The sequence below is a fragment of the Phytophthora sojae genome, assembly GCF_000149755.1.
Source record: "Phytophthora sojae unplaced genomic scaffold PHYSOscaffold_4, whole genome shotgun sequence".
NCBI lineage: Eukaryota > Oomycota > Peronosporomycetes > Peronosporales > Peronosporaceae > Phytophthora > Phytophthora sojae.
The window spans coordinates 1,590,407-1,604,399 of record NW_009258118.1 but is presented as its reverse complement, the minus strand read 5'-3'; the positions used below and the strand labels follow the sequence as shown (position 1 = coordinate 1,604,399).

Sequence of the window (13,993 nt, the reverse complement as noted above, 5' to 3'; positions counted from 1 at the left end):
CCGCTTGAGGAGAGGAAGCAGGAGAAGCAAATGACCACGTACGACCCGCTTGACTTCCACGGAGGGGGCTACGGCAGCTCCTTCCCGTTCGACTACGACGACTACGCGCACGATCGGGGCTACCACGGACACAGAAGCTCTCATTCCAGCACCAACTACAATTCGGGCTATGGCTATGACGACTACGACTCACGGTCAAGGCCGTTCTTCCTATGACGATGGCTATGGGGGTCGTTATGATCGCTCGGATCGTTATAACCCCCGAGGACAGGACAATGAGTATGGACATTCTTCCTCCTCTCGTGGCGGATATGTAGACTACCGTAGAGCCGACTACAGCGATCGCGAATGCAGCACTCGAACACGCGAATATGATGCAGCAAGCCGATACGATACCCACTCACGTGGAGATAATCGCTCACGCGGTTACGAGGACCGAGGCTACGACAGACGCGTGGAGCGCGTTGATGCCGGTGATCGTCGCAGAGATGGAGGTGGCTACGGAGACGGTGGAGATCGTCGCGTCCGCCGTGACCAAGGAGGACGACGTGACAGTCACCGCAGTGATCGTCGTCGAGAAGGTGGGGGCGAGCCTGGCGCGGGGTTCATCTCGGGATCTGGGTACGAGGAGATTGGCGACGCCATTACCGACCCCAACGTGATAGCTGAGTGGAGCGGCTCAGCGGGGATCCGTGACGTCAAGTCTGATGATCCGGATGTGCTAAAGAGCGTCGAGTTCTGCTCGCCACCGCCAGCCCCTGGCCAAAATGGCAAGACAGTGCCTTTGAAGATTAACTACTTTGGCGTTGAGATCGTTTCCGGCCCCAACCAAGTGTTCAAGTATCACGTCACCGTCGCGCATACTAGTGATCGTGATGGAGGAGAAAAGTACGGTCCTCAAACTGGAGAACAAGTCGCTGGCGACGACGCTGCTCCACAACCTGAGCGGCGTCCGGATCGGCCACTGCAGCGCTCGTTAGTGACCAGCGTAGTCAATGCAGTGCTGCGTCAAAACGAAGAAGAGTTTGCAGGCATTCGCGTCGTGCACGACGGAATGTCGGCGCTCTACTCGCCTACCAAACTCCCATGGGCGTCAAAGACATTTACGGACATAAGCCTGTCCACACTGCCACCTCCACCTACGACGACGTCAAACGGGGGTGAAGGAGCTCGCAGAGGCCCAAGGACATTCGTCGTCACTATGACTGGTGGAGACGATCTGCATGACGGATTTACTACAACACTACTCCGACCCAGAGGTGAATGTGATGCCAGTCCTGCAAGCTCTGGACGTGGTCGCGCGTCACGTGGCGTGCCAACGTCTCACTGTCGTCGGGCGCGACCTGTACACGTTGAAGGACCCGCATTCAGTGCACGGGGGCAAGGAGTTGTGCTGGGGATACCACCAAGCCATTCGGAAGGCGGAGGACAAGCTGGTTCTGAATCTGAACGAGACCTCTGCGGTCTTTTACACCCCGGGGTCCCTCATGCAGTTGACGTTGAGTGCACTGCGTGCGAAGGACCCGAGCAGAATTCGCACGTTGTCAAAGCTCGAGCTGAAGAATCTCGCGCACGCACTGCACAACGTCGAAGTGAAGCCCACGCACCGTGAGGGCCGCGCTCGTGCCATCTACGGCGTCAGTGCTGAGCCTGCAGATCAACTACTGGTGAATATCAAGGGCAAAGAGCAGACTGTCGCGGAGTACTTCGACTCGAAGTATGCCAAGCGTCTCAAGTATCCAAGACTGCCGTGCGCCAACGTAGGCAGCAAACGTCCAGGCAAAGAGACCTGGCTGCCTATCGAAGTGTGCGAGGTGGTACCGGGGCAGCACTGCGCCAACGCGGACGAGTTGGATTCGCCGTCGATCACGAAGTTGACTGCTATTCCTCCTGCAAAGCGTGAGAGGAACATTCTGGACCATGTGAAGGACGCCACTTTCTCGAACGACCCGTATCTCGCAGCGTTCGGAATGAAAGTGATGCTGAAAATGGAGACGACAAATGCGCGCGAGTTGGAGCCGCCGTGTGTGCAGTATCGAAACACTTCGGAGCGTCCCAGGAACGCTGAGTGGCGCCTCAAGGACAAAATCATGGTGAAGGGCGTTCCGTTTAAGCATTGGGGCGTGCTGATTCTTGATGAAGTGGATGCGTCTGTTGTTCGTAAGTTTGTGCGCATGCTGTGCGACGTTGGGCGTCAGCGTGGACTCTTCATCAAGAACAACGATCCGGTGTTCATCCACCAGAATGATCAACGCACTACAGACGTGGAGGAGTTGGTGCGCATCTGCTACCAGCGCGTCGCAGAGCGTGGCCCGCCCGAAATGCTGCTTGTGGTGCTGCCTGACACTCGTTCGTGGCTGTATGGACCGGTTAAGGTAATGGCGGACACGGTTCTGGGCGTCTCCTGTCAGTGCGTCGCCTCCAAGAACCTGCGCAAGGCGAACGCTGCCTTCTGCGCTAATGTCTGTTTGAAGCTCAATATGCGACTGGATGGCAAGAACGCCGTGCTGCGCGACCCGCTTCCACTGCTGAGTACGTCACCGACGATCATTATTGGAGCGGATCTGGAGCACCCGAGGCCTGGCATGGGCTCGCAGCCGTCGATCGCGGCAGTGGTTGCGTCGATGGACGCCTACTCGGCCCAGTATGCTGCGCGGATGGGGGCTCAAAAAGCGTCGGAGGACATCCAGAAGCTGCCCAACATGCTGCGCGAGTTATTTCACGCGTACTACGAGCGCACCAAGCGCAAACCGGAGCACGTGGTGTACTACCGAGATGGTGTGGGCGACGGCCAGTACTCTGACATCCTGAAGGCCGAGATCCGCGCTCTGCGCAAGGCGTTCAAGATGATCTCGGACAACTACAGCCCGCCGATCACGTTCATCGTGGCCAACAAGCGCCACCACACGCGCGCCTTCCCCGTGGATCGCCGTGATGCCGACCACAAGGGCAACGTGAAGCCGGGAACGGTGGTCGACTCTGGTGTGCTGGACCCGCACCGATTCGACTTCTTCCTCTACGGCCACAGCAGCCTCCAGGGGACGAGCAAGCCGTGCCACTACACAGTGCTGTACGACGAGAACAACCTGTCGGCCGACGATATTCAACTGCTGACGTACCATCTCGGGTACACGTTCTCGCGCTCCACCCACGCGGTGTCGGTCGCTGCTCCCGTTTACTACGCGAATGAGGCGGCGGCGCGCGCGCGTCACTTTTTGAAGGAAGCCCCGCAGGAGGAGGCGTCCGAGATTGCGGGCAGCTCGAGTGGGGCCAAGTTCCTGTTCGCAAAGGTGCACAAGAATGTGCTGAACAAAATGTTTTTCATTTGAGCGCACGGTGATGCTGAGCGTTGAGTGTGCAATCTAGGACGAAGAAGAATCGCAGAGTGCAGTATGATGAGCGTCGTCTCGATGAGTTTGAACAGTGATGAACATGGCATTGAGTTTGAGTTTTCTTTTGCTGCATTTGTTTAACGCGTAGTGGTGCACTCGGTTTGTGCTGACGGAGAGCTGTTGCTGGCCTTGCAGTATAATGAGGACCTTGTCGCTGCGGCGCGTCCCAGTCAGTACGAGTTGCTGTACGAGTTGCTGTATGCAAGGCAGTTAGGTAGTTAGTTGTCTCCTCACCTCATTTCGCTTTGCCAAAGCATGGGTCGCTCGTACTCTCCGCATGGGCGCGATCGCAGCAGCTCCAGAGCACATCGGGGCAGCAATTACCGGACGACTCCTGGCCGGCGAGAGATGAGTCGGTATGGCTCCGGATACAACAGCTACGGCAGCGCTGACCTCTATGCAAGCCATCGAAGCGGCTACAACACCGAGTTCGATGCCCAACCGATGTAAGATGGTAGATTATGTCGTTCGTGCTAACGTCTTGGTGTTTTGTTAAGTAGATTCGGACGATATGGCTCGGAGTACGAGCGTTCACGCGATGCAGACAGCTTTCGTGACCACTACACGTACGAAAGAGATGGAAGCTGGGAAGACCATCGCTCAAGTCGCCGCAATCGTGAATGCCGCAGTGAGAACAACCGCGAGTCTCGAGGTCACAAGCGGTGTCGGGATAGCGAACGTTTGGAGGAAGAAGACGGTGGTAGATCCACGCCTCGTGGAAGAGTGGAGTGGCCGCGCAGGAGTGCGCGAAGTGAGCGCTGACGATCCAGATCTTGTCATGGCGTTTCCTATCTGTCGTCGTCCGAGCGGTGTCGCTACTGCTGCCAAGGGCGTGCGGCTGAAGGTCAACCGCTTTGCAGTGTCGCTCACTGCAGCACCGTCGGAGATTTTCAAGTATCATCTGAGCGTCGAGCGCGCAGCTATCGAAGGAGAAGGAACGGCAACGAGTTCTGACCAGCCGCAGGGGGAGCGTCCGCTGCCTCGTTCGCTTTTGCGCAGCGTGATCAAGGCCGCATTTCGTCAACATGAAGCAGAATTTGCTGGTGTCCGTGTCGTTCATGACGGCAAGACTGCGGTCTATTCCCCAGTCATGTTGCCGTGGGAAGGCAACAGTAAAAAGTTTGACGAGATCAGCATAGATAACACAATTTCGTCGGCCGCCACTGATTCAAGCGATCAAACTTGTCAAAGGAACACTTTTGTGGTGAATATCAAGCTGGCGGACATTATCGAGATGAACTACGCCTCGAACGCGAGCGTGAATGTGCAGCCAGTGGTTCAAGCCTTGGACGTGGTGATGCGGTATGTGGCTGCCGAGCGGTGGACTGCAGTCGGGCGGTCCTTCTTCTCCCTAAAGACGGCGTTCCCGCTGTATGGCGGGAAGCAATTGTGCTCAGGATTCCACCACTGCAGACCAAAAGCTGCTCATGACCATCGACTGCGTATCTAAAGTATTCTACGAGCCGAACGCACTGATGGTTCCCGTTCTGGCCGTGTTAAACGTGACATCGGCTGCTAATATTCACGATATGTCGGCCCAGGAGAAAGAAATCCTGGCAACTGCAGTTCACAAGGTGGAGGTGATCCCCACCCACCGGAACGACCGAAAGCGCGCCATTGTTGGTGTGAGCGAACTTGGTGCTGGCCAGCTCATGGTTTCAATCAAGGGTGATACCATGTCGGTTGCTGAATATCTCAACAAGCGCTACAGAACGAAGCTGAGGTTCCCATAGCTACCGTGCGTCAACGTGGGCAGTGAGCGAACGGGGAAGGAGATTTGGCTGCCCATTGAGTTGTGCGAACTCGCATCTGGACAGCGCTGCCGTGACATAAGCAGAATGGACGAAGCCGGGATCATCCTCCGAGCCAGCCAGCCTCCAAATGCCCGACATAAAGCCATTGACGAGTATGCTCACGCGTTGGGGTTCGAGGATGATCCGTATCTGACCGCCTTTGGGATGAAAGTGAGTCTTGAGACCGAGATGGTGAACGCCCGAGTCATTGAGCCACCTGAATTGCAGTTTGAAACTTCTGTTGGAAAATCTACGGGCGGTTCATGGTCTTTACGGGGTAAGCGGATAGTGGATTGGGCAGTTCTTCACAAATGGGGGATTGTTGTCACTGCCAACATGAGTGAGGAAAAAGTTCACGAGTTTGTTAGCAAATTGATAGACGCTGCACGTAAGATGGGGCTGACTGTTGAAGACGACCAGCCTTGTATCGTTCGCGCAGATCATTACGCTGGAACTCAAGCTGAAGATCTCATGCGAATGTGCTTCAGCACGCTGGAAGAGCGCGATAAAGGCGAGCCGCAGCTTATTGTGGTGGTCAAGGAAGCGAGAACTGACGGTCTCTACGATACTATCAAGCGGGTGTCTGACACCGTGCTTGGCGTCCCCAGTCAGTGCATCTTGGCATCGAACGCGCGCAGGGCTACGTCGTCGTCCTGTACATGAAGCTCGGAGGGACCAACTGGACACTGCAACAGCCTGTACCGTTGATCCAGTCAGCTCCAACTATCATCATCGGTGCGGATGTTGAGTACGCGCGCTCGGGCGTTGGGTCTCGACCATCTATTGCTGCTGTAGTTGCATCAGTGGACCAATACCCAGCGCACTTCGCCGCTCGTGTTGCTGCCCAGAGCACTTCGAGTGACATCCACCAGCTTCCGAATATGCGTGCTTGCGTACTACGCGCGCACGAAGTGCAAGCCGGAGCGCGTGCTCTACTACCGCAATGGTGTGAGCGAAGGGCAGCAGTTCGACGTCCTGCAGGCGGAGATGCGAGCACTTGTCAAGGCGTTCAAGATGATCTCGGAGCACTACCGCCCTCCCGTGACGTTCGTCGTGGCCAACAAACGGCACCACCTTCGCGCGTTTCCAGTGGAGTCTCGGGACGCCGACCACATGGGGAACGCAGTGCCTGGCACTGTGATTGACGCGGGCGTGGTTGACCCGCACCGCTTTGACTTCTACCTCTACGGCCACGGAGTCATCCCTCTCGGCACGAAAGTCCCGTGTCACTACACAGTGCTGCACGACGAGAACAATCTGTCGGCGGATGACATCACGCGACTCGCCTACCACCTCGGCTACACTGTTTCGCGCAGTTCACACTCGGTTGCGGTCGTGGCGCCTTTGCAGTACGCGCGTTTGGCGCGCTTGTTCTTGAAGGAAGGCTCGGCGGTTGAAGGAGACGCCTCGGACAGCGCAAATTCACCCCAATTCGAGCTTGCTGAGGTGCACGGCAACGTGAAAAACGCCATGTTTTACATCTAGGTGGAGTGGCTGATGCACTTGTGTCCTCTTGAGGAGGACAGTTCTACCAATCAAAAATGTTTTGATTACCCCCAAATTGAAATTTTTTGCTCGTTTCGATTCCGAAAAATAACGGTGAAGATAGTCAATCGATCAAATGAGCTGTGCGGACTACGGACAGGTGGTGGAGTGTATGTGGAGCTGTAGCCCCACTCAGATACTAATGCCAGCTCAGGATGGCTCTCCTAGCTACGGAAGGACCGACGAACGCGTGGAGCCAGCTGCAGCGATGACTGGAGGGCTGGATACTGCTGAGGTGGAGTCGGAGCAGAATGCTGAAGATCTCGACACTATCTTGGAGGAATTTCTCATCTGCCGTCGACCGGGAGTTGCCACTGGCGGCAAAACTGTGAAGCTGCAGGTGAATTGCATGGAGTTGTCGGTGGACTCAACCCATCAGAGATTTTTCTCTATCATGTGGACATCTCGCGCTCAGACGGGCGGTGGCAATACGCGCGCGGTCTGATGCGCCGCTGATCGACGCTGCAATCCGGCAGTACGCAACAGAGTTTGGAGGCACTCGGGTGGTGCACGACGGTGGATCCCTGATGTATTCACCTGTGCTACTGCCGTGGGCTGCACAGACCAAGACGTTTGAAAATGTGGATCCAGATTCAGTGGAAAATGCTCCAGACTCTGTGCAAAGCCCCCTATCCACCACAGGTACATTCGTGGTGAAGATGAAGCTAGCCGACGTGATCGCAGTCAAGTCGCTGAGAGATTACTACTCCAAACCCCGGACGTGAATTCCAGGCTCGCGTTGCAAGCTCTCGGTGTGATTCTGCGCTGCTTCGCTCGCCAGCGCTTGGTCTCTGTGGAGCGCAAGTTTTTCTCGATTGATGGCGAAGAGCTGGTGCCCCTACATGGCGGAGCGGAACTGCGCAGGGGATACCACCAAGCCGTCCGGGTGGCCGACCACAAACTCCTGCTGAAGCTGGACAAGACAACGCTGAGCTTTTACACACCGGGAAACCTGACGGAGCTGGTGACTGCCACTTTGGGCGCGCGTTCACCTTCCGAGATCTCAGTCTTGACCTATGGGGAGCAAAGAAAACTAGCCCGAGCTCTACGCAGGATCGAAGTGACCTTCACACATCGCACAGGCATTAGCCACCGCATTTACGCCTCAGCTCGACGTCGACTTGTGATGGATTAGTACATTTTGGGGGCAAAACAATGTCAGTGGCCGAGTACTTCAGTTGGAGGCACAACATTCAGCTGCAACACCCCAACCTTCCGCTGGTAAACGTGGGAAGCAAACGACCTGGAAGGGAGAATTGGCTTCCGATTGAGTTGTGTAAAGTGGCCCCTGGACAGCGCAAAAGCGAACTCGACGATCCTAAAGTCACGAAGCAGGCGCGCGAGTTTTCCAACATTCCTTTGGAGACGGTAATTGGCCGGGTTCGTCGTATCAGCTTTGACGATAATCCGTACCAGGACGCCTTTGGACTAAAGATTGAGCAACGTCTTGTGATAGTGAACGCCCACGTCATTCCTCCCCCAGAAGTGCAGTATGCGAATGTGTCAACCAGTCCATTGGACGGTCAGTGAAATGTACGAGGCAAGAAATTTGTGGAGGGCGCAGTACTTCGCAACTGGGGTGTTGTAGTGTTCAGCAGCATTGGTGAGGGCGAAGTGAGAAGTTTTGTTTCCAACTTGGTGAAGATGGGGGAGGAGTGCGGGTTGTCCTTCGAGGATAGTGACCCCTGCATGGTTCGGTCGGACGGGTATCGTGGAGTGGACGTCGAAAAACTCATGAAAATGTGCTTCGAGGAGCTGGAAATGTGTAACAAGGGCCCGCCACAGCTCATCATGGTCATCAAGCCGGATAAATGCGCTAACTCCTACGCCAGAATCAAGCAAATGTCCGATACGGTCTTGGGAGTCCCGAGTCAATGTATTCTCTCGCAGAAAATCGTCACGGCAAAACCGCATTACTATGCGAGTCTTTGCCTCAAAATTAAAATGAAACTGGATGGGAAGAATGCTGTAGTTCGAGGCCTGTTGCCATTCCCCAATTCAGCTGCAACACTGGTGATCGGCGCAAGTGTGGAGCATAACGGCAACTGGGGGAGACCGTCAACCGCTTCGTTTGTTGCTTCGCTGGACTGTAGCTCAGCGAAGTATGTAGCGCGTGTGGCCGAGCAGAAGACACTTGGTGACATGAAGCTGTTGACCCGCGTGCAGTACGAGCTGCTTGTGACGTGGCACCAGATCACGGGTCAGATACCGGAGAATGTTGTCTACTACCGGGGAGGAGCGAGCCAAGATCAGCATTTTGGCGTCTTGCAGACAGAAATGAATGCTTTGCGCAAGGCATTCAGAATGCTGTTGGCGGACTGCCCGCCTCTCATTACGTTCATAGCAGTCAATAAGCGTCACCATGTGCACGCTTTCCCGACTAACTCGAGCGACGGCAATTGCGAGAATGACGTGGAGCCTGAAACAATCATTGACACGGGAATTGTGGATGCACATGGATTTGACTTCTACTTGTATGGCCACAACAGCGGCCACGGAACTACTAGCATCCCCTGTCACTACACTCCTGCATGACGAGAACGCTTTGTCAGTTGAAGACGTGCACCGCCTCACGTTTCACCTTGGATTCATGCTCGGTCGTAGCACTCGGTCCACGTCATTTGTTGCGCCAGTATACTTCGCGCGCTTAGCGGCCCGCCGAGCGCGCTGCTGCAGGAGAGAGGTACCTGACGGCTTGTACTATACGAAGGACGAGTTCACTGATCCTCATGACGGTGTCAGAAATGGCATGTTTTTCGTATAGCGGGTGGGTAGTGGATGCAGGAATGCACAAGTGAAAAGGGGATTCATTATTTCGGGGTTGAGCTTGGTCTCTTAATGAAGTTGGCATTGGTGTCCTTATTGCGCATTACGGATTCTGCAGCATTTACTTGCTTAAGACATGCATCTATCCATGCAGTGAGTGAGGACTTCGCAGTGAAAGCAAAGCGGTGGTATTTTTGCTGGCCTTGCTGCCGGATGAACCAAAAGCTGCGAGGTCTTGCCGTTAGCGTTTGCCTTTCGATGGAGCAACGCTTACCTCTGGGACTCACCAGTAACGAAGGCTTCGATGACAGTCAATCCGTGCTGGTATCGGCACGTCCCAGTTGAAGTTTGTTTTGCCGAAGCAATTCACTCGGAGATCACCGAGCCTGCAGCACTCCTGCAGCATTGCTTTCAGGCAGTTAGGTCCCTGTCCTCTCCCAGGCGACGAAATGCGGGTTCGCTCAGCTCCGGCATTGATCATTTCTGAAAACGCCGAGCACTGCGATGGGCTACGGGTACGAGTCGCGAGGAAATGGCGGTGATGGGGGCTACAACAGCTCCCGCTCGTCGGGGTATGACGACTACAACCGCAGAGGAAGCTTCGGGGGCGACTCCACGTCAAGCTCAAGCTCACGTGACTGTGACTCCAGTCGCGGCGGCAGCTATGGATCCGGGGCTGGCAGCTACGGAAGTGGAGGAGGAGGCTACAATTATCGTAGTCAGGGTGACGCCTACGGCGGACGCTACAATTACGATGATCGCAGTGCTTCCTCTTCGTCCAGCAACTACAGTCAAAGCCGCAGCGGTGGATATGGCGGCGGTGGACGCGTCGAGAGCTCCCGCAGCTATGGCGAAGGCCGCGGTGAAAGATCATCTCATGGTTATAGCGGGGGCTACAACAATCAAGCCTCCGGGAGCAGAGACTACGGTGGGGGCTTTCGCTCCGGAAGCTACGACTACTCTTCCTCGTATGGCAGCTCTGCTGGGAGATATGGCAGCGGTGGCAGCCGAAGCAGCAATCAGTTTGATACCCGCTCGCAGCAGCAGCACGGCGGCGAGCGCCACGGTGATGACTACTCGCGTGGAAGTCAAAGCAGCCACGGTGAGCGTGGGTACGGGCACGATGCAGGAGGTGCCTACAAACGCGAAAACAATGATTGGAACTACGACAGCTCTCGAGGACAAGACAGCACTCGAGGCTACGGTGGAGACTCTCGCGGAGGCTTCGAGGGTCGGGACAACAGGAGCGGCGACTCAAATTCCGGCGACAATCGAAGCTACGGAAGGAACTGGGACTCGAGCTCTCGCGATAGCAGAAACTACGGTGGGAACCGTGACAGTCGAGGAGGATACAATGATGAATCCAAGACGCGTGACAGTCGTGGCTATGGTGGGAATGCCAACCAAGACAACCGTGGCAATGGTCGAGATAATCGTGGAGGCAGTCGATACGGTGGAGGAGGAGGCGGTGGCTTTGGAGGTGGAGGAGTTCGAGGACGGGTTGAGCGTGGACCAGGTATCGGTGAAATTCAAGGCTGCGGCTACGAGAAGATCGGGGACTCGATCATGGACCCGCGGCTGCAAGATCAATGGACTGGCCGAGCTCCTCCGATTGACGTCAACCCGGAAGACCCGGGGCTGCAGATGGAGACGCGGATCTGCCGCCGTCCGGGATTCGGCACGGAAGGCAAGACGATGAATATGAACGTGAACTACTTCGGCATCTCCCTGGACGCCGCCCCGCCGGAGATTTTCAAGTACCATGTCGACGTGGCGCACACACCTGAAGACGAAAGCATGGAGCGCCACGAAGAGAAGAAACTGGAGACGGAACCGCCTCGCATCCAGCGGCCACTGCCTCGCGGACTCATCCGCAATGTGATCAACGCAGCGCTACGCCAGTACGAGGCGGAATTCGGTGGGGTCCGCGTGGTGCACGACGGCATGTCGGCGCTCTACTCGCCGACGAAGCTCGAGTGGAACTCACGCGTCTTTCCCAATGTGAACCCTGACGCCCCCACCGGCGAGGATCAACAGACCCGAGACGGCCGACGTCGTAGAGGACCGCGCACGTTCGTCGTCAAGATGAAGTTGGCAGAAACTATCGCCGTGGGAAGTTTGGAGGTGCACTACGCGAACCCGGACACGAACGTCATGCCCGTTCTTCAGGCGCTTGATGTTGTGGCTCGTCACTTGGGTGCGCAGCGTTTGATTGCTGTCGGCCGCAACTTCTTCGGTATGAAGAAGACGCACGAGCTCAAGGGCGGCAAGGAACTTTGCTGGGGCTACCACCAAGCCATCCGCGTGTCCGAGAAGAAGCTGCTCATGAATGTCGACCAGGCGGCCACGGTCTTCTACGAGCCCTGCGAGCTCATGAAGCTGGCGATGTCGGCTCTTAATGTGCGCTCGCCAATGGCGGTCCGCGATCTAACGGAGCGAGATATGAAGAACCTCGCGCGCGCTCTGCGTAAGGTGGAAGTCATGCCGAAGCACCGCAAAGACCGCAAGCGCGCCATCTTCGGCGTTAGTCCGGACCGCGCTGACCGCACTATGGTGGATATCAAGGGCGAGACGATGAGTGTGGCCGAGTACTTCTCGCGCAAGTACAACCTGCGGCTGCAGCACCCGAGCCTGCCGCTCGTGAACGTAGGCAGCAAGAAGGCTGGCCGAGAGAACTGGCTGCCGATTGAGCTGTGCGATGTCGCGCCGGGCCAGCACTGTCCGAACATCAACGATCTGGACACGGCCGAGATCATCCGCCAGACCAGTCAACCTCCGCACGCTCGTCGCGAGAACATCCTGAGCCAAGTCCACCAGGCAGGCTTCGAGAACGATCCGTACCTGGCTGCGTTCGGGATGAAGGTGGGCCAACAACTGGAGAGGACGGACGTGCGCGTGCTTGACCCTCCTGACGTGCAGTACGCCAACGTGTCCGAGAGACCGTCGGGTGGCCAGTGGAATTTGAAGGACAAGAAGTTCGTGACGGGAGCCGTACTGCGGAACTGGGGCGTTGTGGTCGACGCCAATACAAACGAGCGGGAGGTGAAGAACTTCATTGGGACGATGGTCGACACTGCGTGCAAGTGCGGACTAATGATGGAGTGCCGGAACCCGCTCGTGATCGATCGCTGTGGCGGCCAGCGTGGAGAAGTGGAGGACCTCATGAAGGCCTGCTACCGACAACTGGAATGCCAGGGCAACGGGCCGCCTCAATTGATAATGGTCATCAAACAGGACAAAGGCTCCGTCTCCTACGGCCGGATCAAGCGCACCTCCGACACGGTGCTGGGGATCCCGAGTCAGTGCATCGTTGCGACGAATCTACGTCGAGCCAACCCGCAGCTTTGCGCCAACGTCTGCCTCAAGATGAACATGAAACTGAGCGGCAAGAACTCGGTGCTGCGAGAGCCGCTGCCGCTCGTGAGTTCCTGTCCAACGATCGTGATCGGCGCCGACGTGGAGCACCCGCGCTCGGGTATGGGCTCTCGCCCGTCGATCGCCTCCGTTGTGGCCTCCATGGACGCGTACTCGGCCAAGTACATTGGGCGCGTGGCGGCGCAGAAGGCAGCGAACGACATCCAGCAGCTGCCGCACATGCTGCGCGACCTCTTTTTGTCGTTCTACCGCAGCACCGATCGCCGTCCCGAGCGGGTGATCTACTACCGAGACGGCGTGAGCGAAGGACGGTTCTACGACATTCTACAGTCGGAGATGCGCGCGCTGCGCAAGACGTTTAAGATGCTGTCGGATGACTACAACCCGCCCGTGACTTTCGTGGTGGTGAACAAGCGCCACCACATGCGCGTCTTCCCCGTGAACCAGAGTGATGCCGACAAGAAGGGCAACGTGGTGCCGGGCACGGTGCTGGACACGGGCGTGGTGAGCCCGCACCGCTTCGACTTCTTCTTGTACGGCCACAGCGGAATTCAAGGCACGAGCGTCCCGTGCCACTACACGGTGCTGCACGACGAGAACCGACTGTCGGCCGACGACCTGCAGCGACTCACGTATTACTTGGGCTATACGTTCTCGCGCTGCACGCGCTCCGTGTCGTTCGCGACCCCGGCGTACTACGCGCACCTGGCCGCGGGCCGCGCGCGCTTTTTCCTGTACGAGGGATCGTCGGACACGGCGTCCATGAGCACCAACATGTCCAGCTCGTCCAGCTTCGACTTCGCCGGTCTGCACAAGAACATGCTCGACTGCATGTTCTACGTGTAGATTGATTGCGTCGGTCGGTGGCGGCCACTGAGTGAGGGGGTGAGGTCGTCGCCAAGGAAAAGCTTTTGCATTTAGTGTAGCGAGTCATTGCGTGAAGAATAAGCTGCAGTTTAGATGGAGTGACTCCACTACGTCTCGATCTCGATCTTCTGGCAGGATTGCAAGGGAGGCGATGCTGCTGTGGTGCTCATTGCCAATGCATCTTGGTGCATTAAAGTCGGAGCCTCGATTCCGTTGGCCACAGAGTGCCGTTGAGCCAAGCACCTCCGCCATCTC

General features: G+C 56.7%; 4 protein-coding genes across 4 annotated transcripts; all 4 read left to right on the top strand.

The window, feature by feature from the left end:
• Positions 1–1,223: 1,223 nt before the first annotated feature.
• PHYSODRAFT_300183 (hypothetical protein) lies at positions 1,224–3,329 on the top strand (the record flags this gene model as incomplete). Its single annotated transcript, XM_009527694.1, has 1 exon — positions 1,224–3,329. The coding sequence occupies one exon, from the start codon at positions 1,224–1,226 to the stop codon at positions 3,327–3,329; it is 2,106 nt and encodes a 701-aa protein (XP_009525989.1).
• A 1,901-nt stretch (positions 3,330–5,230) lies between these two features.
• Positions 5,231–6,670, top strand: PHYSODRAFT_300182 (hypothetical protein; the record flags this gene model as incomplete). Its single annotated transcript, XM_009527693.1, has 3 exons — positions 5,231–5,356; positions 5,794–5,933; positions 6,034–6,670. The coding sequence occupies 3 exons, from the start codon at positions 5,231–5,233 to the stop codon at positions 6,668–6,670; spliced, it is 903 nt and encodes a 300-aa protein (XP_009525988.1).
• Positions 6,671–6,938: 268 nt separating this feature from the next.
• PHYSODRAFT_330975 (hypothetical protein) lies at positions 6,939–9,265 on the top strand (the record flags this gene model as incomplete). Its single annotated transcript, XM_009527692.1, has 5 exons — positions 6,939–7,169; positions 7,207–7,418; positions 7,463–7,736; positions 8,003–8,252; positions 8,319–9,265. 5 exons carry the CDS (start codon positions 6,939–6,941, stop codon positions 9,263–9,265), a joined length of 1,914 nt encoding a protein of 637 aa, XP_009525987.1.
• A 1,797-nt stretch (positions 9,266–11,062) lies between these two features.
• PHYSODRAFT_502298 (hypothetical protein) lies at positions 11,063–13,717 on the top strand (the record flags this gene model as incomplete). Its single annotated transcript, XM_009527691.1, has 2 exons — positions 11,063–11,266; positions 11,324–13,717. The coding sequence occupies 2 exons, from the start codon at positions 11,063–11,065 to the stop codon at positions 13,715–13,717; spliced, it is 2,598 nt and encodes an 865-aa protein (XP_009525986.1).
• Between the last annotated feature and the right edge of the window lie 276 nt (positions 13,718–13,993).